General features: G+C 46.8%; 1 protein-coding gene across 3 annotated transcripts in view; it reads right to left on the bottom strand.

Annotated features, from left to right (window-relative positions):
- Window positions 1–4,688: 4,688 nt before the first annotated feature.
- The window catches only part of WNT11 (Wnt family member 11), a 32,513-nt gene continuing 10,976 nt past the window's right edge, over window positions 4,689–26,225 (bottom strand). The window contains exons 3-7 of one of the 3 annotated variants that reach the window (XM_066990016.1): window positions 24,581–24,816; window positions 22,287–22,400; window positions 22,123–22,202; window positions 20,341–20,633; window positions 4,689–9,790 (exon numbers count right to left, since the gene is read on the bottom strand). In XM_066990016.1, the coding sequence (XP_066846117.1) occupies window positions 9,616–9,790; window positions 20,341–20,633; window positions 22,123–22,202; window positions 22,287–22,400; window positions 24,581–24,816 (898 nt within the window). In that variant the 3' untranslated portion in view covers window positions 4,689–9,615. Of the gene's footprint in view, window positions 9,791–20,258; window positions 20,634–22,122; window positions 22,401–24,580; window positions 24,817–26,225 lie in introns of all 3 variants that reach the window. The other 2 variants (XM_048051078.2, XR_010828466.1) reach the window with 2 other exon arrangements.

Raw genomic sequence — 26,225 nt, 5'->3', positions numbered from 1 at the left:
TCCATCTTTCCTCTGGTTTAACCATGCAGACAATGTGGGGATATAAAGGATATGAAAAAAAGATGGTGTCAAACATAACTGCATTTTTACATAATGCTCCTGTAGCTAATATAATGCACAGTCCAATGCACTTTACAAGGTAAGCCTTCTAAAGTCTGCTACCAAACACCAGAATTCATATGTCCAGCTGGTATAAATCACTGCTGCTGATTTACACCAGCTGAGAACCAAGTCACAATTTCTTAATTAAATAACTTCCCTTTGAGCAAAAAAACTGCACTTATAAAAAATGTAACCAAACTACTTCATACAGCATGTCATTGGAGAGAGAGAGAGAGAGAGAAGGAGAAAAAGAGAGAAAGAAAATGAAAGAGAGGGAAAGATATATATATATGTATATATGACTTTGGAGGTTCAATTCCTTTCATTGGGAAGGAATGGGGAAGTTTGGGAAGCCCAGACTAAATCACTCACAATGATAACAGGGTGATACTGAGAGCAGTAAAACTAATTTATCGGGCTGAGTTTATCTGATTCCAGAGAAAGTGAGTACTGCTGAGTGCAGCCCTGACTGTGCTTGCATCTGACAAGACACACAGTTCAGATGCAAAATTACATTAAGCAGATGTAGCCCATTAAGAAGCTGAGTCTGAAAATGTACTTTATCCTGTCATGGCAAATCCTAGTTGAAAACTTTGGTCCTTAAAAAAAAAAAAAAAAAAAATCCTATAAGAAATGATCTATTTTGGGTTTTATTACTTTAATCTTTTTTGTGTCAGTCCTAGTTACAGGGCAATGATAAATATAAACCCACCTCCACTGGATTTCTGACATATCATAGCTCTGTTACCTAGCCTCAGCTGAAACATTGGAAAATCCCTGAGGAGGAAACCCAGCAGAACCACTCTTGGATTTGGTTATAATCCAGAATTAGTCTAGTTGGAGCTCAGAGGCAAGCCAGGTAAAACGCAGTTCATATATTCGTACCCCACACCAGGGTAAAAACCAGCATAACAGAGGGTATGCAGCTGTTTTTCTCTTCCTGGCACACATCCATCAGCAAGATGATGCCAAGTTAACTCAGATGTAGACATCTTCATTGCAGTCACCTGAAGTTTCATGAGATGATTCTCCAATGAGGTGCCTGTCTGCATGGGAGCATCTGATATAACGTGGGACCTAGGCAAGAAGGAAAGTTTGGAGGAGATTTGAGATCTGTGGAATCTCTTTTGTTGTGCTAGGAGATGGTGGAATTTTTGTTTAAGAAAAATTGTGGTGAATTCCTGGACCCATTCATTTATCTACCCTAATTATACATTTATGTCAGTTATAAAGTTGGGAATAAACATCTGTTCTGGGCTGAAAAAGAATAAAAGGCACAGAAAGACATCAGTCACTCGGACACTCAAGTCTCACTACTGAATGTAGCTGCCTGAAAGGCATTTTGAAGTGCCAGCCCCTGCGTGCTGGATTTTTGGCTTTGGAGCATTTCAGCTTATTCTCTATGATTCCTTTATTCTCCTGTACTTTATCCAATATACACACCATTGAGAGAAGCTTTCAAAAGTATTAGCAGGATATAAGCAACAAGAAACAAGGTCAATCTCATTAGGCTGACCAGGATCATTTTGAGGAGAAAAGGATGAAATTGAGAAGAGGATCAGTGTATTTCTGTGCAGGGAGATCTCTCAGCTTATCTAAGTCTCCTAAAGGTAAGCCAGGGCACTTAAGCTGTTCACCAGACCACATAGAGTAATGGAAAATATTTTTCAAGGAGAAATTCTCTACCAGCAATCCAGTGTTCATGTAAAACACAGTTACTGTATGGCATTCATTTTGTTCTTTGAAGTTTCTCTGTTTACATTTTATTATCGGGAATAGTCTCCTTAATGGCTGGGAAAAAAAATTATGCTTTGTACCAGAGCAATTAACAATATGGGTCAAGTTCAGGGGACTCGAGTCTGACATTTGGTTGCAACCACAAAGTGGACAGGGCGCTTGGATGGTTTGTTTTTCTTAGTAAACTCCATGAGAATTAACTTCTTTGGTTATCTCGGAATTATCTGCAAGTCCCAAGATGAAAATGTTCCCTCTAATGGAGAGAAGAGGAAAAAGTGAATCTAACCAGCCACATTTAGATGTTTACAGTACTTGATATTACCCATTGAGTTTTGTTGTTTTATTTAGAAGTATATTTAAGCAATTTATATAAAATAACAGATGTCAGCTGCAATCATCCTGGGCACAGCAGCTATTTAGGATCGTGCTCTGGTTCTAATAGTCCAACTAGGCTTAACATCTTATTTGCTTGGTTCATAACAAGACCAAACATCAGAACAGAGGGACCTCTACACTGAGCCTCCAGATAAGGATAAATCTCCTCTGACTTCCCACATCTGCTCTCTGGATGGCTATATAAAAAGTGTCACACTAAAGTGTCACACTAAATTGTCACACTAACCAGCGGGCACCATTTATCTTCCCCTGATCCCCTCGTTGTAGGCACACCAGGTCTCCAGCACTCTGAATTATCTCTTTACGAACAGCACAGGGAATGGAGGATGGTTTGCTCAGAAATCTGGGTGCTGTCTGAGGAGGTGAAGAACCCGTGACTTTGCGCTGAAGCCCTTTTTATCTCAGAAGCCCATCTTAGTGATTTGGGGCTGTAAGGACCAGGTCTCCAGCAGCCGCCTGGACGTGGGGCTGGGCCCCCTGCTCGGGGTGGCCCTGGTGGAGGGCACCACAGGGACCTGGAGCTGCCTGCAAGCATCAGCCACTTGGGGATCCTGTGGTCTGGAGGTCTGACCTGGCCTGTGCCAGGCAGGATCAGCCTGAGGCTTGCTTACAGATGACTTTGCAGAGCTCATTTTGGAGTGTCACCCAGCTCGCTGGTCCATGGTGGGCCTGTCAGAGCCCTTGGGACCAGTGCTATGGAGGGAAGAAAGTGTGCTTGAGTATCCACAGATGCACGGATGTAATTCAATTGCATGAATGTTGGAGCTATTTGGAATACCCTGGGGAGTCCCTTGGGTTTTCCTCTTCCAGCCTAGGTGGACAGGGGTCTTCTGCGGGGCCAAAGTCCCTCCTGCAGTCCTCTGCAAAGCCTCAAAAGGCACCAGATGCTTCCCTGCAGGCTGCCGAGGGGAGCCCTACGTTCAGCAGAGGAAGAGTTATGCGGGGAGGTCAGGGCGAGCTGGGGAGCTGTGACTGCCTTAAATCAAGCAATTCTTTGCAGCTGTCAGGTTGACACTTTTACGTCACGCCAAGGGCTGCTCCTCAAGCGTGGATATGCAGGGGGGGTTTCTTTGCACTTCCAGTGCAAGGATATTTCCAGCTTGTGCTCCCCACAGCTCACCCGCTGCCTGCAGCAAGGAAGGAAGCACCTGCAGAGGTGAGCAGGGAGGTGGTATTTTAATCTGTCCAAGCCAGATGAGGAGAGCAGCCGCGGACAGAGCATTTGGTCTATCTGGAGTTTAGAAAAGGAAACAGTTTTCCTGCCTGACCTTGGCCCCGGTTGACATGTGCAGCACTTTGTAAAGTTAATTGCGTATTGAACAGGTAGTGGAGTGGAAAGGAGCTGCAGGTGGTGCGTGCTTGCAGAGTCTGCTCTCAGCAAAGCAGGGTTTGGATCTTCCTTTGCATGATCAGCCTCCCAGATCTGGGAGGAATCTGCCTCGAGCTCTGCCCACCAGTTGGTTTTCTTTGTTGGTGCAGTTCCTGCCATTAGCGATTTTTATAATGATCCATTTTATAGCAGCTCATCCTAAACAGTTTGGAAACTGTTTAGGGTAAGACAGAGGGGAAGAGAGAGGAAACCTCTCTTTCCTTTGAAATTCCGTATGAATTTAGAGAAAGCAGCTCTTGCTTGAGCAGGTTGAAGATGAGCTGCCACACGCTCCCAGAGGCCCCAGATTAAGACAAAAATGGAGTTGGGAAGAAATGGGGAGAGACAAGAGGCTCTCACTTCATCCTTTGCTGATGTCCCCATCACTGTTCGCACAGTTACAAAGCTTTTCCAAAGGTTTATTTTTCCCCTTCCCTTCCAGCTTTTTCTGCCTAAACTCAGACCCGTGAAGATGGCATAGACCCCTGCCTGATTTCGCCTGCTTTTATTTTCAGCTCCCACCTTTGCTCCAGCCCACCTTCATCGTCCATCACCACCGAGCAATGCTACAGCTCCGATCCCAGACTGGTTGAATTTGGGGCCCGGCGTTAACCCTAGGAAATCTGAAAGAAACGTGCCTCTCCGTTTCAAAAAGCCCGTGTTTGTCAGCAGTTACCACTTAGATCTGAGGTATCGATAACCGCCCTTCAGTCCTCCCAAGGTTTTCAGCACTTTGGCCCTGGTCCAGAGGAGCACTTACACACGTGTTTAGCTCGGAGAGGGCGAGCAGTCCCCGTTCGGGTTGTGGCTGTGCGTTGTGGATGGGCATATTCTCCGTGCAGAGCGACCCACAGCAGATTTCATGCACCGTGTTCATCCCCACGTGCAGAGGGGGTGCAGCGTTTGCAGCATTTCCCTTCCTGCCCCAGCTCCTGGTGTCGTTCGATTATGTGACACCCTCTTCTGCTTTTTTTTTAATTATTTTTTTTTAGGAGACATTTCCAGGCCATGTGGTTCTGGTGAAAACCTTGAGAAATTCCACTTAAAGGAGTAAAAAAAAAAACACCTACACGTAACACAGACATGATCTTTAAAATAACTCATTTCATATTTACAAGGCAGACAAAAACACATTTTTACTTTTAACAAAAACAAACAAAAAATAACAATCCACAATGCATACCATTGTTATTATTTTTTATTATTATTGTTGCTCTTATAATTAGAAAACAAAGCTAATGCTGCGTCCCTGAACAGGGGGTAACTTTTGTTCTAGATGAATAAACCATAGCTCTGCTGAAATATTTAATCAAACTCCATCTGACTGATGAAACTGCTCCTGAGGGGAAAACAAAGCAAAAACAAAACATGTTGTGCATGTTAAAGTCATTAATCTCAGGTGGATTTCAAGTTTCCTGTTCTTTCCCCCCTCTCCCAAATCTTGTTTTCTGCTCCATCTCCCACGTGAAGAGGGCAAAGTCTGGGTACAGTCTGCTCTTGGTGGCAAAACGATGGTGTTTCCCCACAGGGAAGGCAAATCCTTCGTGGTAGGATGAGGGTGTCAAGGACGAGGTTGTAGATTGCATGGTAAGGGGAAGGACTGGCTAGGACTTCGGTTTGGGATTAAAAAATTACTCCAGACCATGCAGGATGCTTTCACTGCTTCCTGCTTGGATTCTGTTTGATGCCTGGAGTGGTCCCATCAGAAATCTGTTTGCAAACGGATGGTGTGGGAGAAGGAAAAGCCCAGGGTTGAGCTTTCCTCCTGCTGCCCTCATCCCTTTGTACCTCCAGAGCATCCTCCCAGCATCTTCCCCAGGCTGGTACCTGGGGTGGGCACCGCATGCGTGGCTCACTGGGAGGATGCTCATGGCTGTCTACAGGGATCTGTTTTCTAGCAGAAAACAGGCATGGTCCCTCGAGGACTCTAATATCTTTCTCCTGACAAAGGCACCATTAATCGTATTCAGATTTGTGCCTCCTTTCCCCTCCCGCTGCCCTCACCAAGAGCTTTTGTAGCTGCACATGAAACACTCGTGGGGTGCCTGCTTGAGCATGATCAAGATGCTTTCCACTTTGCAGACTAAAAAATAAAAAAATAAAAAAAAAAAATTGGATGGGAGTTTTCTATAATGAATGTTGTTTGCCTACCTTGGGGAGCAACCTAAATGATATAAAGCTGGAAGGGGGTGAGGATGGGGGGAATTCATCAAAAAGTATAAAGCCAGCTGGATGCGTGCAAGGTTTAAATCCTCAGATTTGGAAATAGCATTAAGTACAAGCTGTTTTATTAAACCACAGATATTTTTTTCAAATGAATAAATGCTACAAAGCCACCAACGTAATACTTTTCAAGATTGCTTGTCTTTTTCCCTCAAGGGTAATATTGTAATATTTTGAAATAATAATATTTATGGGAATATATCAGCTGTATTTTCCCAGCTAACGTAAATCAACAGAGCTGTATAGTAGGATGTGGAGCTAAGCCAAATTATGCCAGCTGTTAGGATCTAGCAGGGCATGTTAGGAGAGAGGGAACTGTAGCATCACCCTACAGAGACATTCACGTTAATTAAAGCCATTTCATTCAGAAGCTGAAAGACCTTTGTGTTTCAGAGCAAAGTTTTGAAAGCTGGCTACCCTGGGGTTGATATGTGAACGTGTTGCTCTGCTGTTAGGGATAGATTTTCCTTGCAAAACCCTGCAAAATTGGTTTGTGGCAAACATTCTTTCAGGCCATACTTGCACAGAGAATTAATTGGCAGCTGCATTTCAGACTCTCATTGCACTGAGCATTGCAATTGCAAGCAAGAGCACTTCTCTCTTCTGGCCTCTTTCATAGAATCACAGAATGGTTTGGGTTGGAGGGGACCTCAAAGATCACCTAACTCCAACCCCCTGCCATGGGCAGGGACAACTCCCACTACTAGGTTGCTCAAAGCCCCATCTAGCCTGGCCTTGGGCACTGCCAGGGATGGGGCACCCAGAGCTTCTCTAAACAAACTTCTCTCTGCACTTTGCTGCTGATGCCAGGAGAAAAGCACCCAGAACACCAGGAACTCGATGACCCTAATTTGCTGGATGAAACAGGGCTGTGCAATGAGGGGTGCTGGTCAGGGTGCAGCCACTGCAGAGAAGAAAAAGGTTTCTGAAACTTGGGAGTTACGGCAAAAGGAGTGTAGCAGCATTGATTCATAGATCAACAGCCTAGGACATGGGCTGGGGCCTCATTGACCCAAAGAAGCAAAACACAGATGAAGCCGGTTGTGAAGGATTTCGGGAGGAGCAAGAAGAGATTTTGAGCCTGGATGCACTGAACCACAATCCTCCAAGCACTGCAGCCATTTCAGTTCAACATCTAAAGGTCACTTCCCACCTTGGGGTCTGAGGACCTGCAGATGCCTGGTAGGCTTACTCACATCTTCTCTCATTCTGCAAAGATAAGATTTTTTCTGACATGGGAAAAGCAGCTGAGGAACAAGGGCCTGACATTGGAGGAGTGAAATGCAGCTGAAAACAATGTGCATACGGAGCATTTCTTCCATCTCGCTATTTTTGCGCCAAGCCCAAAGACTCAAGACATCAGCAAGGGAGCAAGAAAAAGTCATTACAGAACAGAATTGAAATGCTCAAGTTTTCCTTCAGTCAGAACATCCCTTGGCTTCGTCAGGAACTGGAATTAAAAAGAAAATTCCTTAAAAGAATGAAATCTGACTTTGTCTTTACAATATCAAACAAAGCCAAATTCTGGCTTTGGAGAGCAGTGGGACTCATGCCACCGACCTGTCTGCATGTCAGCCTAAAGACACCCAACCGCTCATCACACCATGCTGCGGAGACATTTTAGTCCACCAGCTTTTATGGGGTGACAATAACACAAACCACTGACAAAGTACCAAAGGCCTCTTTTTGCCTCCCCGGGGCTGGGGGAGGGAAAGGCAGCGAGGAGACCAAACCCATTACAGCAAAGCAAAGTAGCTGAGGAGAACAAAATATCTCTAATTTTGCTATAGCACACAATGCTAGAGAATGAAACATCTCTAATTTTGCTCTACAGCCCACCATGCTATTTTCTTCTAGCTCCCAAGGGCTGCTCAGAAGCAAGTCAGAAGCAGTTGGCTCCTAGAGAATGGCTGGTTGGGAAGAAAAGGATTCAGAGGAAGACAATGGCCGTGTTTCTCCCTAGAGAAGTGCCACTGTCCCCACATTTGTGTAGGAGTGATTTGCTGGCTGCTTACATGATTTTGCAGAGCAGACTCCCCAGAAATGTTTTGAAGGACCTCACAGCCTCTGCAGCCTTCTCCTGGAGCAGACATCCCCCTCCAGTGTCCCTTTCCCTAACAGAGACACAGAAGTGAATGCCCATAGCAAAAAAAAATAAAGAGAGAGACAAAGCAACTTAACTTGAGCTAAAATCTCCACTGCACAGCATCTCTCTGCACTCAGGAGTGAGAAACAAGCCACCCATGAGAAGCATCAGTCACGTTTGTGAATGCACTCCCTGGGGGCACTGGGATATTTAACCGATGAACAACAAAAAAAAACAGGAACGGTGACTCTTCCTTCCTCCGAGTGCTCCGTTTCATTATCTTGACTGTATCTTGGCTAATTCTGCTCAAAATAAAGAGGCTGGGGAAACAGGGAATACAGGAACTTATCGATCGCACGCCAGCGAGAGCCTCAAGCTACGCTCTTCTCCTGTCCTTGGGAAGGAGACCGGGGTTTGCTTTCCAAGTAGGAAACAATGTCCTTGGGTGAAACATAATAAGCTAACATTCTGCTGTTGCACCAGTAACTTCAGCATTTATTCCATACTATTGTTAAGGCTTGTTTATAGTATATAGATATATTTACGTAGGAAGAAGAGTAGAGGAAAGCGCAAGATATATCTTATAAATATTTCTGTATGTCCGCGTACAAAAGAAAATATGTACAGCCACCGATAGTGGTTTTCTCTGCGCCAGGGCAGAAGGACTGATTTGTTCCCACTCTTTTCTGTGGGGAATAGCTGCTACCCTGCACGTCTGCATGCCAGGACTGGACCTGCTGTGCTCTCTGCATATTTTTGGGGCTGGGTCAATAGTTTTGCCAGGGGGAGAGAGGGAGTGGCACCTTTCCCTAAGGACTGGATGGCCCAGTGTGGCAGAAAAAGTGTGAGTTGCCACAGGTCAAGACAGAAAGAGAGCAGGAGCTTTTTTCTTTTTTTTTTCCACTGGATTTTCACTTCATTTTTGTATTTTAACCTAATGGCTCCACTACAACCCAAGGACCCCATTAAACCCTTCTCAGCATGCCCTATTCTCACTGTCTCTGGCATCTCATAGTTGTTTTTATTTTCCATGGTTGAGTGTGAAGCCCCATCCAGCCCAGACAACTCAGGGACAGATTTTCCTGTAGCAGTAACTGGGAAGTCACAGACCTGCTTAAAAGAAAGATTAAAACGGGTTAGTCATTTCAGGGGATGGACCTGAAATCTTTCCACCTTTACCATCCTGAGTGGATGCTTCCATGCTAAAAATTTAGTCTTTGGCAACAAATGCAGTTATTGCTGAACAGTTGTAGCGTTTTTGCTTCTGGGATGGTCCTAATGCAGACTCGGTACCTGTGTGAGAAGGCATAAGCAGGTGTGAGCCTTGGTTATTTTTCAGGCAGGTGTTGCTTTTCTTCCCCAAGGGAAAGTTTCTAATTTTGCTTCTCAAAATATTAAGGCACTTGATGGCTGGACATTATTGGCAACCATAGGAAATATTTTGGAAGAAGATACCATCCCAAATGAGTTTTTGTCTTCTCAGAGAGCATTTTATTGGTGGGGGAAAGCCTTCCGTTTTTTACATTTTTTTAAGGGTCTCATTTTTACGTGGCATGATTGCTTTTTTTTGTCCTCCTACCATGTGTCTTCAAGTCCGTGTCTTTACAAGATGAACGACGTCTAGTCGGGGAAATGTTTTCTCTTCTCTGAATAGTGCTGGGGTGCCGCTGGCGTCTCAGCTCCCGGGCGGAGCGAGGGGCTTTCACTTGCACACGTATCTCTCGACAGTCCTCTCGCACTTTTTACAGGTCACGTAGCAGCACCAGTGGTATTTGCAGTGGCACCGCTCCACCACTTTGTCCATGTAGGGGTTGTAGCCTCTGCCGCAGCACATCAGGTCACAGCTGTCGCTCCCGTTGGAGGTCTTGTTGCATTGCCTGGAAGAAAGGAAAGGTGGTGAGCTGTTGTAAATACCAGCAGGGCTTTCCCAACCTAGTGTTTGGGGTGATGCTGGGGCCTGACGGCTCTGCAAGGTGCTGGGTGAAGGCAGCGTGGTGGAGACCCCAGGGCTGCACTTGCATTTTTCTGGGCAACCTGTTTAGGGCTGAGAAGAGCTCCAGTTGGAAGGGACCTGCTGGAGCAGGCCTGGAAGAGGCTGCAAGGATGCTCAGGGGCTGGAGCAGCTCTGCTGTGGGGCCAGGCTGAGAGAGCTGGGGGTGGTGGGCCTGGGGAAGAGAAGGCCCCGGGGAGAGCTGCCAGCGGCCTGCCAGGGCCTGCAGGGGGGGCAGGGAAGCTGGGGAGGGACTCTTTGTCAGGGCTGGGGGGACAGGACGAGGGGCACCGGCTGGAGCCTGGCAGGGGGGAGGCTTCGGGGAGGCGTTGGGAAGAAATTCTTCCCTCTGAGGGCGCTGAGGCCCTGGCCCAGGCTGCCCAGAGGAGCTGGGGGTGCCGCAGCCCTGGCAGTGCCCAAGGCCAGGCTGGGTGGGGCTGGAGGCAGCCTGGGTTTAGGAGATGTGTCCCTGACCATGGCCGGGTTGGAATTAGGTGATCCTTAATGCCCCTTCCAACCCAAACCATTCTGTGGTTCTGTTTCTATGACCATGAATTCCTGCTTGGGCAGGAGGTTTGGACCTAATGACCTCCAGGCAAAGAAGCGAAGCTATCGTGATACCTTCACCGCACCACAAGCTCATCGTCCCTAGCAAAGTGTATTCCCAGGCAGGCTCCGAGGCTGTCTGAAAGGAGCTGGGGTAAGATGATGCCCTAAAGAACAAACACCGGTGTTTGTCCAGCATGACCTAACCTGAAAAACACAGGGGATGAACCCTGCAGCCAGAGAGTATTTGCACAGGCTCTGTGCCAAAGATCCCAGGCTGGGAAAGCTCCTGAGCAGACTCCTACAGCCGTTACTCAGCCCTGAACCTCTCAGGGAAATTACAGCCGATCCTAACAGGGCCAGACTCTGCACTTTTCCCTCCGAGTGTGTCCCAGCCCAGCAGAAGCAGCCGGGGAGCTGGCCCTGTCCCACCCCGAGCCCTGACCCAGGAGCAGGCAGCACAGCGGGAGCGCCGCGCAGGATGACAGGTCGCCAAATATCACATGGCCTTTCACTGCTTGTTTTGCTTCTGCTTTTAATTAAAGCCAGGCTCGTCGGGATAAGTCGGGCATTGTGTGGGGTTCCCTTGCTTCAAATGCTTGCGAGCAGCTGGCTTGAGGATTTTGAAAATAACCCATGAACTGGGGAATCTTTTTCCTTGATCACCAGCATGGAGAAGCCTTGGAAGGGACTGAAGAGCTGGATCCTCAGCCACTCTCAAAGGCCAGCTATCACACTCTCCTAAAATACTCCAAGCTGGCAGACATGAAAGCACAACAAGCATTGACTTTTGGGTGGGATGAACCATGTCCTGGAGATGACATTTCTCCAGGGGCTGTAAAGATAGCCCAGGGTGAAAGTGTTTATGTTGGGTCAGATGCCTGGCTGGACACTAATGCTTTAGGGTAAAATATCTCATTATGCACCCAACACAGTGAGGCTGTGAACTTGATGGAGACTTGACATTACTGTAAGAAAGGTAATTTGAAGATTGCAGGGAGACTGCTGACATCTCTCCTAAATCTCATCCTGCCTGGCTAGTTTGGACAGAAACAGTTTAAGGCAGATTTGGGGCAGGGAAAGGAGAAATTCGGACGCTTGAGCTGAGCACTCCATTAATAGATGAAAACAAATCCATGAGATTTATAGGAATTCCTCATGAGGTAATGCTTTAGGAGAAGTTATGGGATTAATGAGGTGTTGGGATTTTGTTCTTGTTCTTCTCTTATTTATTTCTGACTCAGGCGGGCCTCCTGTTTGTTATTTCTGACTTGCATTCCTCCCCAGGTTCAGTTTTTAAAGGCTCCCCCCCTCTTCTCCCCTTCATTCAGGAGTGTGTGTAAATATTTACAAACCTTTGAAAGCCTCTACCGAAGGCAAAGTCTGCAACCACACCAAGTGTGTTTGCCTAATGCTGAACCAAAGGCGTTGTTACTGCCCTGGGGGCCGGGGCCCCTCTGCCAGGAAACCTCCGAATGACTCCTCATAAATGTATTTGTAAATGCATTAAATATTCAGAGCAAAGGTTCAAATATAGGGATGGTGACATTAGAAGAGGGGAGGGAATTTGACAACCTTACTCAGCTTTAACAGAGGCCGGAAAGGCTTCTGCGTGGAGGTTCCCCTAGTGAGGACTGTGAATCTGCAGGAGCACGGGGCTGGGTATGCAGTGTGTCCCTGCCCCCTTGTGCTAAAAGCCCATTAAAATGGCCAAGGAAAGGGACGTGGTGCCACTCTGGCTCCAATTCAGCACCAGAGAGTCAAATTTATCCCATTTAGAGAACAAAGCTCTTCCACCTGTTGTCTGGGTTCAGGGAATCACCCTTTCCTTGCACCCAATTCCTGTGGTTTGAGGGGGAAAAAAAAATGACCTAGATGGGCTTTCCCATAGCTGTGTCCATCCCTTTCAGCCTGAAATATAGGAAAAGAACAAAATCTACCAAAAAATACCCAAGTTTCTCTCAGTTTTGGATCAAGGAACAGTGACATTCGGGAAGGAAGGAGGGGTAAAGAGCCAAAGCAAAGCTTTTGACTCTATCCCGAACCTAAATGTCTTTCTAGAAAACTTTTCCGACAATGCCACTAACCAGGCATATTGTTCTGTTTTAAATTATAGTCACGGGCAAATTATCTTAACTTTCTTTCTTTTCTTAAACAAACTGAAACAAAGTTAGCTTCTCAGCTGTAACTAGCCATACAAAAAGCAAGTGGGGGAAGACAAAGGAGCCCGAAGACCAGAGTTTACCCACAGAAGCTGCCCCCAAGCATCTGCTTTCAGAGCCCATGGCTGCGATCTCAGCAGGCTCCCTGCTGATGGGTTAAGTTCAGTCTCATTTGTTTTGGGCCCGGTCCAGCACAATTCCAGCAACTCGGAGAAATGCCCTGCTCCCGAGTCTCGGAGAGAAAACATGAACACAGGCGATTGCATCTTAACACAACACCGTAACCTCTAGAAGCACTTGGAAGACCGGTGAAAAACGATGCTTCGGCCAAAATCCCAGCCAAGGTCCTGGCTCAGGAACAGGCTTTCACGTTGCCACGGTGCTTTGTCCTTCTTTATGCAAGAAGGGAGGAGGTCAGCCCTGCTGACTGGACAAATCCTGCTCAATCTCCTTGTCCAAAACTACCCTTTCCAGCCCTCTTTGCAAAAACACTGCCGTGCATCACTCCCTGAGCCCCAACAGCTTCATCACAGGGGTGGTCTCTGGCACAGAAGGGCAAGGACGTCCTGGTACCTCTAAGAGTCTTCCCCGTCTCACATCTCTAAGCCATCTCACCGTTACCTCCTGGGGGATTTTCATTTTAAAATATCCATTTTGCTCTCTTGCAGAGGGGGGAGGAGGTCTGCTGCTTTGTTCTGCAGTGAGCTGCAGAAGGAATTTCAGCTGGAAATCAAAGTACAGCAGGCAGGAGCACAAAGCGAACGGCAGCTTGCTCAAGCTCTCCTTAAAACCACCTGAGCCATGTGTTAGGAGAACTTGAGCAAGATTTTCTAGTCAAAAGCAAGATCAGTGAGCCCTCTATGTGGAAACCATCCACCTTCTACCATCCTGCTTAGGATTGCTCTTTCAGCTCTCTTAGGGCCTTGCAAGAGTGCAGGTACATTAAAAGCTGTGGGAAGATGCCACATACTTTCACCGTGAATGCCAGTTCCCTTCTGTCCCATCAGCAGATGACAGGATAGTTTTTGGTTGCCCAGCTGGCATCTGAGAGCCAAACTGGGGCCTGCTGTGTCCTGTGTCACCTTCAGTAATGCCATGTGGCAACAGGGACGTGCTAGGCATCCGCTGGGACCTCACTCCCCAAGTCCTATTGAAAAGTGGGAGCTGCTTACAGGGACATAAGAAATGTCCCGCCTGGCCCAGCACTCTGCGATGGCTGCGGGAGATGCTGTTTAGAGAGGAAAACACAAATCTGGCCACTTTCTGTAGTCTTCCCCCTCACACTCCACCAGCATCTGGGCTGTTGCGTTAGGGATGACAGAGGATACATTCCTGTTTGACCTCGCAGGATCCCCCCTGTGGGCATGTTGGCCATGGGTTTGTCTCATCCCTTTCTGACCGCAGGGAAACCACCTGTCTCCATGAACTCCAGCAGCCACAAGTCCCAGAAGACACTACTGCTGTGTAAAGAAATACTTTCTTTTCTCTCTTTTAGATCAAGTTCCTAGTCGTTTCTCTAGTGCCCTTTGCTCCGGTAATGTCATGCTGCACAGCGGTACATAAAGGAAAGAAAAATAATTCGAGTCCCCCAGGAAGTATGTAAAACAATGGGCATTGCTAAAAATACATCAAAGTGCACAATTTCATGTACGATTTTGAGGGCAGGATCTTAACTACTTTTAAATTGCTTTCTCATCCACAAGGAATATCTGGAGACTGACACTGAACAACTGTACAAAAGAGAGTTATCAATACTTCATGTCAGCAAGGAGATGTCAAGGGAGATCCTGGAACCAGCCTGTATTTTCATTAAAGAATAGAGAGAAACCTTACAAGCCTGTGGATAATGCTGGGGCAAAAGGAACCGAGAGCGTTTTGTGAGAGTGGATTAAAATGCAAAGCAAGCAACACACTTTGAGAAAGATCCAGATAAATGTGGGAACATTCCCAGGAGAGTCAGAGGAGCAGTTCAGAAAGCAGAAAAGGTTGAAGGAACTGGCTTAGAGAAGTGAGTAAGAGCTGACTCCCCATCTACAAAAGATTATTGCAAAAAGGAGAGAACAAATGTTCTTTATATGCAGAGGAAAGAGGACAAGAAATGACCGGTTTGAATTGGAAAAATAAAAAATCAAAATAAGAATCAGGTTAAGACGAACATAGTTCTAAGGATAGTAAAGCTCTGGAACAGGTTGTTCTAGAAGCTGTTTTTTAGGGAGTAGATAAACACCTTTAATAATGGGCCAGGTATTCTCAGTTCAGTCTCACTGCTAAAATGATCGGGTTCTGTGGAGTCATTCCCAGTCCTGATGTTCTCTAACTCAACACTAGTTTGAGGCAGAGAGACTAAATATGTTTAGGACAGCTGGCTTGTTTTTTTCCCCCGAAATTCACTATCCACTGCAATTTTACTATGTGAAATTATATTTAACCTCCAGAACGCTCATTATTCACAGAAGTTTTCAGGTCAAATTCAGGTTTCTCAAAGTGGGAAGGATTCAAACTTCCCTGGGGCTTAAATGAGAAAAAGCCGAAGAAGAAGGTGGGCCAACTACTGAAATTGGTGCCAACCACGAGCATGTTACCTTGGGAAGGTGGAAATGGCGGGTGGAAGGAACAGAAAGGTCCTATTTTTCTGACTTTTCTTTGGTTTAAACTTCTGGAACACTCACAAAGGAATTTTTGTTACTAGTTATTTGCTATTTGTTGAGTCCCATGAACAAAAGGTAGCACATCAGTTCCAAAAATTGCTAAACCATCACACAAATTATAACGAAATCAAAATCTAAGCTCAGCGTATTGTTCCTTGTGCTCTCACTGAGCAATGGAAACTTAAGGAGGGTCTAATAAAAACCAAACACCAAATGCTGTTGCCTACCCATAACCACCACTCATCCCCCTCTAAGTGTGGGTGCTTCTGCTAAGAAATTTAATTGCCCACATAATCACACGATGCAAAGCACTCAGGCAGATGAAAGGCAGAGTGACTGGACACTAATGGGGTCAAAACAAAGGGTTGTCATTGAACATTGAAGACCACTGGGTCCTTGTTTCATAGCATTTAATCAACCTGGATGTCTGGACCACCAAAATGCTAAAGAGGTAGCTACCAGCCACTAACTCCTTGCAGCTAAACGAGTCAACACCAAGCAGCATGTTCAGTTAACTCCATGCATGTTCCTATCCATTAAAAGAAATCAGCATAAGACACCTCAGGAGAGAGTTAAGACTAATATTTTATATTGCAGAAATAAAAGAGCCAATACATAAGCATGGAGCAACCACCAAAGGATGGCCGCGTTCATTGCCAAAGTCAGCTAAGGAGTGGTGGCTGAGCACCCCTGCCTAGCTTCAGCACGACATTGCAGCCTGATTTCTGTGGCATTAAGACAGCTCCTTCCCATCTTCAGCACGGAGGAAGCCGCATTCGCTTGGCTCCAAGGCTGCTCTGGGAAAGATCAGTAATAAACAGCTCAGTAATCTCTGCAAGGCCTCGGGGGCTGGAGACTTTTCTATGCATGGCAGAATTTCCCTTGCCTTGGATTCCTTATGGGACCTTAAACAGCCTTTGAAATACGACACGTTGCACCCTACTGATAAAGAAGGTTAATACTTTTGCCTTTTTTCTCACAAAAGAGGTCCCATTTTTATAATCTACTATTATTTATCTTCTGCTTGAAGCTGATAACAAATTTTTCAGGCAGGAGAAACTGAACTATGTCGTTAAAAGACGAGTTATAGGGTGTTTATTTCCAAGAAGGCTCTGAAACAGGAATATATATAGGATATGCATTTCCCTGTGGTTGACTTGTATCGAAAGTCATACAATCCACATGCTGCTCCACCGATCAGCTTCTTTAGATTTGTCTCCAGATGATTTTTATTTGCTACGAAAGCGTGATGGTGGCAAACAAACACACAGAGTTTGGCTGCAATCAGTGCGGGTTGCAGCAAGCCTGTTTGCAGGAGCCTCGGACACCAGTTGCAAAACTCAGCTCCTTGATCAGATTTTGAGCACTTCAAAGCGTTGTGAGGCTTCAAATCACAGGTTTGGGTTCAGCTCCCTGGCTTTGAAATCTGGGTACACCCCAACTGCTTGGAGGCATGCAGATTCCCAAACCATTTCTAATTTCAACATGGAATTAAGAAAGGCTAGGATGTCTTAGAAAACACTGCAGGGTCATTCTGAATAAGGCTTTGAAAAGAAGTGAAGTGAAGAGCCCTGAAAGGCTTTTGAGTAATTGGGCTCACGTTTTCTGAGTGGATTTTCACGCGGTTGCACTATAAAGTTACTTGATTCCCTTTCCTGCCTGAGAAACACACAATATGCCTGAGCCATGTGAGGGATAATTACAGAGATGGAAGCAACTGATTAGATTATCCCTTCCACCCACCTGCCAGTGCAGGATTGTTCCCTACAGCATACATGGAAACCCAATATGTCCAAGGTGCTGCAACTAAGCCATCAACCCTTGCCCTGCTTCTTGCGTGCTCCTAGCAAGCACCAGACCTGGGGGAGAGGGAGAGCAGAACGTACTTTTCCTCCACCTTATATGAAACAACTCACGTTTTGTAAGGAACGAGCAATAATCTGAAGGTTTTAAATCCAGTAACGGGAAAATGGGTTGTTAATCATAGAATCATAAAATCATGGAATCAGAGAAGGATTTGGGTTGGAAGGGACCTTAAAGACCATTTAATTCCACACCCCTGCCATGGGCAGGAACAGCCCAGGCTGGGCACTGCCAGGGCTGGGGCATCCCCAGCTCCTCTGGGAAGCCTGGGCCAGGGCCTCAGCACCCTCAGAGGGAAGAATTTCCTCCTAACATCTGATCTAAATTCACCCTCTTTTAGTTTAAAGCCATTACCCCTTGTCCTGTCACTACACTCCCTGAAAAAGTGTCCCTCTTCAATGGGAACCTCTCTTAATGGGAACCTCTGTCTTCTACACCCCTTCAGAGGCAGAAATTGAGGCTGGAATATGCTGAAGCTGCCCAGAGGTCTCCTGGAGCACAGTGAGATAGGTCTGCACCATGACATCCTACAAGGAAGTCCCACACCCCTGTTCATGACCCAAATAGAGGTCAAAGAGGGAACAGGCAGGTGGTGGAAGAATAGAAGAGAGGAGAGAAAACAAACTGAGGGACCACCACTAAAATCCCTTTTTGATTATGTTTGCTGTAAAAGACCTTAAAAATTAACCTAGTAGGAAACAGCGGGATTTCCCCAAAAAATTTTGATGTGCACAAGGATAAAATGTTAAGATGCCTCCGGGACTTGACTTATAAAATAAAAAACCTGTTTGGGCTATTTCCATGTGAGTGTTTTACATCTTTTGGGGTAAGCATAAGCCATGCTTTTTTTTCCTGCCCTCTCCCACAGCAGCCTGTTTGTGTTCCTGCTCCTTGTCCCTGTCATTAGCCACTATCTACAACTGGAACAGAGCCACAGCGTTTAGAATACATCAAATGCCCTCTCCGTGAGAGAAAAAATTGTAGAGGGGAAAAAAAGGCATCCGTGGGAGAAGGAGAAAGAAGAATAAACCCAACACATTGTGGAGGTTTTATACTTCTTTCCTCTAATTTCTCATTGTGGGGGTTTTATACTTCTTTCCTCTAAAACAAAGGGCTGCCGTGGCTTGTGTTACACTTGCCGATTCTGAGACACCAGGCATCTTCTCAACTGCATTGAAAATGAGTGTAACTGCATGTGACCTTACAGCTTGGCCTGAGAGAGACCTACAGCTCAACACAGGTCTATCTCGCCCTCCTCCCCTCCTTCATCGTCATCTTGCACATCCAAGAGTAAGGAGTATTTCTTGACAGGTTCCTTCTGAACGTCATCCCCTCCTGCCTTAATATCTCACTCCTCTAAATCCTCACTCAATCTCACTTCCCCTGGACCCTCGCCTGGAAGGCTCACAATCACTGCTGTCGCCCAGCTCAGGATAAACAGATGCCTTCAATACACATTTTCCTATCCCCAAGAAAAAAAAAAATCATTCAAGATCTTTACGTATTTTTCATCATTAATTAGGATAAAAAGGCAAAATCTCCTGTAAAATGAAATTAGATGAATAGAAAGTAACACCTCCCTCCCCTCTAAAAGGATTTCAGCTCATGGAAAATGTTTCATTTGGCAGACCTCTAATGAATTCAGTTTGTTTTTCACACAACCTGTTGATTTCACGCAATTCCTATAAAACCAATTTCCAAATAACCTCCCCAATTTTTTTTCATTGCAAAACAGCGTGTCCCAACAAAGAGGTCTTTTTCAAGACACGAGTTTGTCAAAATCCATGCAAATCCACAAAAACATCACTTCCACTTACATGACATTTTCCTTCAGAAAACAATCTCGGCACATGCAGTGCCCTACAGTCCTCAGTGACTCATAAACATCTTCATTGCTAATTACTGCTCCACCGCTGGACTGGGAATGAACGAGCTATTGTATGGCAGTCCAGCCATTCCCTGCAGTCCTGGTGGAGGATACAAAGCTCTAACTGTCACCAAACAGCAGAGGACAAAAGGGACACACTTCCCATAAGCTGCCTCACTCAACTGTCATCTTTACCAGGTTGGCTCCACCAGATAAAATGTTGATTTATTGTCTGTAGAATGGTGGTTCCAGATTAAAGGACCATTGCCAAAGGGTATCGTCTAAAGACCATTCGCCAAACATTGCTTGAAAGAAAAGTATCCCAAAAGGATGCATCTTTTGTGCATTTGAGTCACTTATTTCACTTCTCTGACAGTAAAATCTTCTCTCCACTTAACTTCTCAATACACAATGGAAAGACCACTGCGTCCAATAAGAGTTAAAATAAAGACACCCAAAAAAAGGGCAGGTGCATGCCTTGCAATGTGACTACATGAGACTGCACCACAAAGTATCACAAAGAACAAAGAAGAATTAAGGGAACTATCTGAAGGAAGCCAAGTAAGCAGGCAGCAACATTAAGCCATCTTGAAATCCAGCTGTTGTATGCACTTAACATAAATCCTGGAAATTCTGCAAAATTCTGGAAGCACAACTATTTGGCTGTTAGAGGGTCTGCTGCCCACCAGTGGAAATGATTTGTCAAAGAGGGAATTAAACAGATCATGGGAAGACACATGCATGTCTGCTTCCTGTTGAAGGGACAGCATTGTGCCCACTGTGGGTTTGGGTGTGATGACCTTAAATCACCAGTCTTAATAGGATGAAGACATACCTATGCATAAACACGAGACAGAAATACCAGGATTTTTAAACGGCAGTGGAAGAAAAATCCTAAATATTAATCTTCGTAGGTGACAGGGCTTTTTTAAGGCTGCCTGCAAGCACTGGTTCGAATTGGGTTAACGCTTGCTTAGGGGAACCTTCAAGTACAGTAACACCTCATCACATGAGCAAGGGTTGGGTTGCAAGAGGGACTCAATAAAGTAAAAATCAGCTGCTTGATCAGTGCACCTGCTGAGGTGAGCTGCATAAATGGCTTTCTAAGAAGATTTCAGAAGGTATCCTGTACCTGCCAGTATAATGGAAAAGGTGCCTATAGCCCTGTCTCGGCTGCAACACCACAAAAAGCCTCGAGCATCTGTGGACCATACTGTTCATTAAGATGTTCTTTACCTGCACGCATGTGCTACCTCCACAGTTATTTACCTCTTATTCATACACGGTCCCCTCTGCCCCTTCCTTCTTTGGGGTGCAGAGTGCAGTCAGCACCCGCTGCGGAAACCCTCACCTGTCCTGGGTCCCGTGCGACCCCACTTTCTCGTTCTTCATGCAGAAATCAGGTGAGCTCTGTAGGTAAATCAGCTCTGTCTCTTTAACCGGCCTGATATCAATATCCTTTGGCACGAGGTATTTGCGGGTGCCCATGGGCCGGTGAACGACCTTGGTGGCCGATAAATACTTGTTTTTGAGGTCCAATGCAATGTCTCGCAGCTCTTGAAGGCCTTTCCAACAGGTCTTGATAGAGCATGACCCAGAAACTCCATGGCACTTACATTTCATTTCAAGAGAGGCTTTTAAGACCTGCAAAAAAGGAAGGCAGGAGTTAGGAAATGCTCTTAAGTCCAAATATCCCACAACCTTGCTAATGAAGATTCTTTCTTAATGGAGACTGCTATAAAAAAGGACTGCTGCTCTGATTTCTGCACATGCTAGGGCAGCTACTGTGCAGAGGGAATGAAATCCCACAGCTCTGTGGTGATCTCTGTCAGCCCAGGACTGCTTTCACCGGGTGCTTTTCACACCTTTGCAGCCAGCAGACGAAAGAGTACTTTGAATTTTGATGAGATATCTACATGGGGCTGCATTTACACCCTCTGAATTCTTAAGGAGCTGAAATTCAAAGCAATCCATAAAGATATATAACATGCATTTCTGCCTCCTGCAGATTTAAGTATTGAATAAGAGATGTCAAGGCTTTGATGAATTCAAAGCACCCTGACCCTGCCTTTCTGCTGGCCATGGGGCCAGAAAAACATTTTACTTTGGTACATCTCTAATTTTACGACTGTAGGAAATGGCAGGGAACGCTGACAGGAAAGGGTGAATCCACCAGCCATGACAACACTGTCCCAAATGAAAATTTGCCCATTGCAATTAAAACAAAAACTCAAGACATTGTAATAATAATAATAATAATAATAATAATAATAATAATAATAATAAAAAACAGACACAAAGGGAATGCAGGGAATGGTAGAGAAAAACACCCAGAGGAGGAAGGGTTGTGCTCTGCAAAGGTAAGTTCAGCCGGTAGCTACACAGAAAGCTGCCAATGAGCTCAGCATGCTCCAAATTTTATCTGCTTCAGCGCCTGAGAGCAAGCAGCCCTGGAAGGATCAAACTGTGTGGTAGGACCAGAGCTGGGAACTGCTGAAGCCTCAGAGATGGGTGCAGGGCTCACCTTTATGGTCCCCCACCCCAATTTCTCCAGCTGCACGGAGGGCTGCAGCGGGGATTTGCTCCCTGGTGCATGCCAAGCACCACGCATGGTAAGCGTTATCCCTGCGTTGGCACACCCACAGGATGCAAGCTGTTAAAAGCAGCTTGTGCCAGATATGGGAGTAATCACTAGCGAAGCAGTTTGGAAAGGAACAAATCAGCCCTCCTGGCTGCAGGGATGGCTGGGAGGCAGCTGCTGCTGGACACGTCTGGCAGATGATAATCCTCCGCGCTTACACAGCACTTCACATGTGCAACGCCCTTGGCAGAGCACTACGGGACCCGTCCCCACCACACCTCCTGGGGTAAGCAAGCCAGAGCCATCCTCGGCTGCGGATAGGGTGGCAATGAGACATCCCACCCACAGTTCTAGAGGGCTGCTGTTAGCATTCAGGGCTTCCTGAGTCCCAGCATGAGTTATATAGCCAGAGTCTTCAGCAGGCCAAAGGAGTTCAGAGCAATCTGGGAGAAACCTGCTCCTTTCGCTAGCTGATAGAGACACTGAACCTCACAGAGCGACCGACCACTACAGATGGTTGTACAAGTACAATAACTCTCGTGGATTTGTTACCTGTCTCCCTACTTCACTGTTGTGCAGATGCATCAGTTTATTGGCTTGTGATCCTGATTTTTTCATCTTCATGGGAGCATCTGAAAATTTGGACCCCATGATAAGACCATAGTTGAGGTTGTCTGCACATCCTCCCCATCGATACCCAGGTCCAGGTGTCTCACCTGGGATGGGACCACAGGAACAGCCAGGGAGGTCCCCGGTGGTGCAGGCTCTGGCAATGGTGTGACTGATGGCAGCAGCAGAAAGGGCATACACAAAGGCTGACTCCCTTGTGCCTGGAAGAGACAAGAACTCCAACTCAGCCTCCTGGGACAGCTAAATGTCTCCCCAGAAGAGACTCGCATAATCTCTGCCCCACAGAACACCAAACACACCAACTCGCTGCAGCTGAGAACTCTCATATCATCATCAGCTTGGAGAAAATCTCCCCAAAAAGCTCTTCAACTTGTGAAACAACATCCCAGCAGGGCAAGGAGGCACATGGATTCACGCAACTTGTCCACTGTGGTAAGATTTGCTCTTGAAGCATGTGAGGAATCACAGAATCACAGAATGGCTGAGGTTGGAAGGGACCTCTGCAGACCACCTGCTCCAACCCCTACTGAAGCAGGGGCACCCCAAGCAGGGTGACCAGGACCGTGTCTAGATGGCTTCTGAGTATCTCGAAAAAGGAAGACTCCACAGCTTCTCTGGGCAGCCTGTGCCGTTGTACAGTACAGCAGAGAAGTGTTTCCTGATGGAGGAAGCCCCCCATGGATTATCCTGCTTCCTTTTGTCCCTGTGTGCAAGGATGCTCTGACCCATAAGAGAGCTGTCTGGACAGCCTCAGGGGTAGCATGTGCTGTTTGCAAATCTGAATGTTGTGAAAAACAGCTCCACAGCTGTTAGCAAGTGCTCCATGACTCCTTGGGGGCCAGCAATAGCCAGCACTTCTGCCATTCACCAGCCACACGGGTCCTCCCATGACTGTGGTGCAGGTTCAAGCCTGCAGAGCGCTTGCTAGACCAGTCCTTTTGGGAACTACAGACCAGTCATCCTCACCTCTATGCCTGGGAAGATCATGGAACAGATCCTGGAAGCAATGTCAAGGCACATGCAGGACAAGGAGGTGATCCCAGAAAGCCACCACGGCTTCACCAAGGGCAAATCGTGTCTGACCAATCTGGTGGCCTTCTATGATGGGGTGACTGCATTAGTCAATGAGGGAAGACTGACCAATATCATCTACCTGGACTTCTGGAAGGCCTTTGACACCATCCCATATGGCATCCTGATCTCCAAATTGGAGAGAGATGTATTTGATGGGTAGACTACTCAGTGGATAAGGAGTTGGCTTGAAGGCCACACCCAGAGAGTGGTGGTCAATGGCTCCATGCCCAGGTAGAGGCTGGTGACGAGTGGTGTACCTCAGGGGTCTGTCTTGGGACCAGTCCCGTTTAATATCTTTATCAGTGACATAGAGAGTGGGATTGAGTGCACCCTCAGTAAGTTTGCAGATGACACCAAGCTGAGTGGTGTGGTTGATAAAACAGAAAGAAGGGGTGCCATCCAAGGGGACCTGGACAAGCTTGAGAAGTGGGCCCATGTGAACCTCATGAGCCAGCAGTGCACGCTTGCAGCCCAGAAGGCCAGCTGCATCCTGAGGAGTGGCCAGCAGGGCAAGGGAGGGGATTGTCCCCCTGGGCCCCGCTCTCGGGAGGCCCCCCCTGCAGCGCTGCGTTCAGCTCTGGGCCCAGCACAAGGACACGGAGCTGCTGGAGCGGGCCCGGAGGAGGCCGCGAGGACGCTCAGGGGCTGGAGCAGCTCTGCTGTGGGGCCAGGCTGAGAGAGCTGGGGGTGGTGGGCCTGGGGAAGAGAAGGCCCCGGGGAGAGCTGCCAGCGGCCTGCCAGGGCCTGCAGGGGGGGCAGGGAAGCTGGGGAGGGACTCTTTGTCAGGGCTGGGGGGACAGGACGAGGGGCACCGGCTGGAGCCTGGCAGGGGGGAGGCTTCGGGGAGGCGTTGGGAAGAAATTCTTCCCTCTGAGGGCGCTGAGGCCCTGGCCCAGGCTGCCCAGAGGCGCTGGGGGTGCCCCAGCCCTGGCAGTGCCCAAGGCCAGGCTGGGTGGGGCTGGGGGCAGCCTGGGCTGGGGGACGGTCCCTGCCAATGGCAGGGGTGTGGAATTGGATGACCTTTAAGGTCTCTTCCAACCCAAACCATTCTGTGATTCTAATGAGACCAGCAAACCAGGCTGATGTCACGCACCTTAAGAGCTGTGGGAGGCCAGGTCTTGGATTCAAGAGCTCCTGGGCACAGCTGGCAGCACAGAGATGAACGTGGTCTCAGAGAGCAGGCACACCACACCATGCAGTCCTTCCACATCCCCCTGGCAGCACGACCCTTCCCCAACACGCATACACACACGCTGGCCAACTCTACTCACTCATGTCCCTGGCTGAGCCCAGCAGTGGTGTTTACCTCTCTCTAAGTCCAGCAGGTAGTTTGGAGCCAGCTCAATGGATGAGCAGTTCCACCGCATGTCTGAGAAAGTTTTACGACAGGTCTTTATCACTTCCCGGGCTGCCTGGATGATGGTCTGCATCAGCTCCAGGTTGCTGCGGCACAGCTGCACCTGGGAAACCACCAGGCCTTCGAGCTGCTTGCAGTGCTGGGTTTGATTCAGGGCCAAAGCCGAAGGAGTCTTGGACAGAGCTCTGAGGAGACAAGCACATGCAAAAAGGCATTAAAACCCACAAAAAGCTAATCTCCAGGTCGGTATTAATTTCTCCAGTATCTCTGACCCAGCAAATGTTTTGGCCTGCGTTCATCTGACCTAATATTAGCTACCTGCAAATTATGTGCCTAGTTTAAGATGGTAAGAGAGATGGGCAACTTTTAAAAGTGATTTATCTCAGCTAAAGTAGGTGTTGAAGATGGGTGGGAAGAGTCACCTTCTAAACCTGTGCAATTCCCTACATCATCTAGAGGAGCCTGAACAAAAGCTCCTGGGGCGTATGCCAAGTTGACTAAATGCGTAAATTCTTGTGGGAAGGGGTTTTTTTTGGTGAAGAACGAAGAGGACAGACCTCCCAACAGAGTGAAAAATGACCCATCAGTTCCACGATAACAGAAAGCTGGGTCTTCCAAGACTGTGGTATTCAGAAAAAAAAAAAAAAAAATCAGGTTGGTGCTATCAGTGTTTTGCATTCAGCATCTGTCTCACACACTCTCTAAGGATTATGCTAAATGTCATGTGATTAATTATGGAGAAAATCCTCTGCAAGGCCTAGGGGAAAGCCACCAAGTTTGCAAAACAGATGCTTTCCCTTAGAGTTAACACCAAGGGCCTCCACCAATTCCATTGCAGTTGCACTTAGATAAGTCTGTTTCTCTAGTCTCCAAAGATTTAGTGCAGAAGCACAAGGCAAATATGTGCAAAGAGACTATCACGATCAGAACTAAGAAGGGATCCACTAAAACCAGAAGGCATGTTACCATGGAAGAAGCCATTAATACCCCATGGACCCCACTGGTTCTTTTAGGGTGCAATTGTCAACGTTTCACACTCCAGGTAAAAATAAATAAATAAAAAATAAAAAGCAAATGGTGCCATGCATCGGAGTATTCTGTGCTTTTCTTTCCCAAGCACCCAGAGAGATCAGCAGAAGCCTGGTGTGTAACTCTCTTTGTATCTTTATGACCTGCTTAGGGTAGTCATAAATGTTATTCGTTCCCATAAAACAACTTTCGAGCTGGCTGCATCAGTAACTGGCATATGATCCTGGCAACACAACTGCCTTAACACATATTTCCTTCTCTCCTTGTTAAATGTGTTGCCTTTCAGTTTCATCCTAAGCCATCTTGGTTAGTTTGGCATACTAGCAGACACATTTCTGGGCATATTTCACTTTATTGCTGTAACATCCCCGTCCTTCAGAAGTTAAATGAGATGGAAATGGAGCTAAAAATGAGCCCTAACCAAGATTGGGGATATTAGCTCTGATCTCCAGTTTTCAGGAAAACACATCTATGTTCCACCGACTCCCTCAAGGTTGGCTTGAACCAGCTGCTGTGTATGTTGGAGCTCTCCCCGGGCTGCACATAACTGCTAACCCCAACCCCT

This window comes from Anser cygnoides, chromosome 1 (genome assembly GCF_040182565.1).
Source record: "Anser cygnoides isolate HZ-2024a breed goose chromosome 1, Taihu_goose_T2T_genome, whole genome shotgun sequence".
NCBI lineage: Eukaryota > Metazoa > Chordata > Aves > Anseriformes > Anatidae > Anser > Anser cygnoides.
The sequence above is the reverse complement of the archived record's forward strand: the minus strand, read 5'-3'. Positions and strand labels throughout refer to the sequence as shown.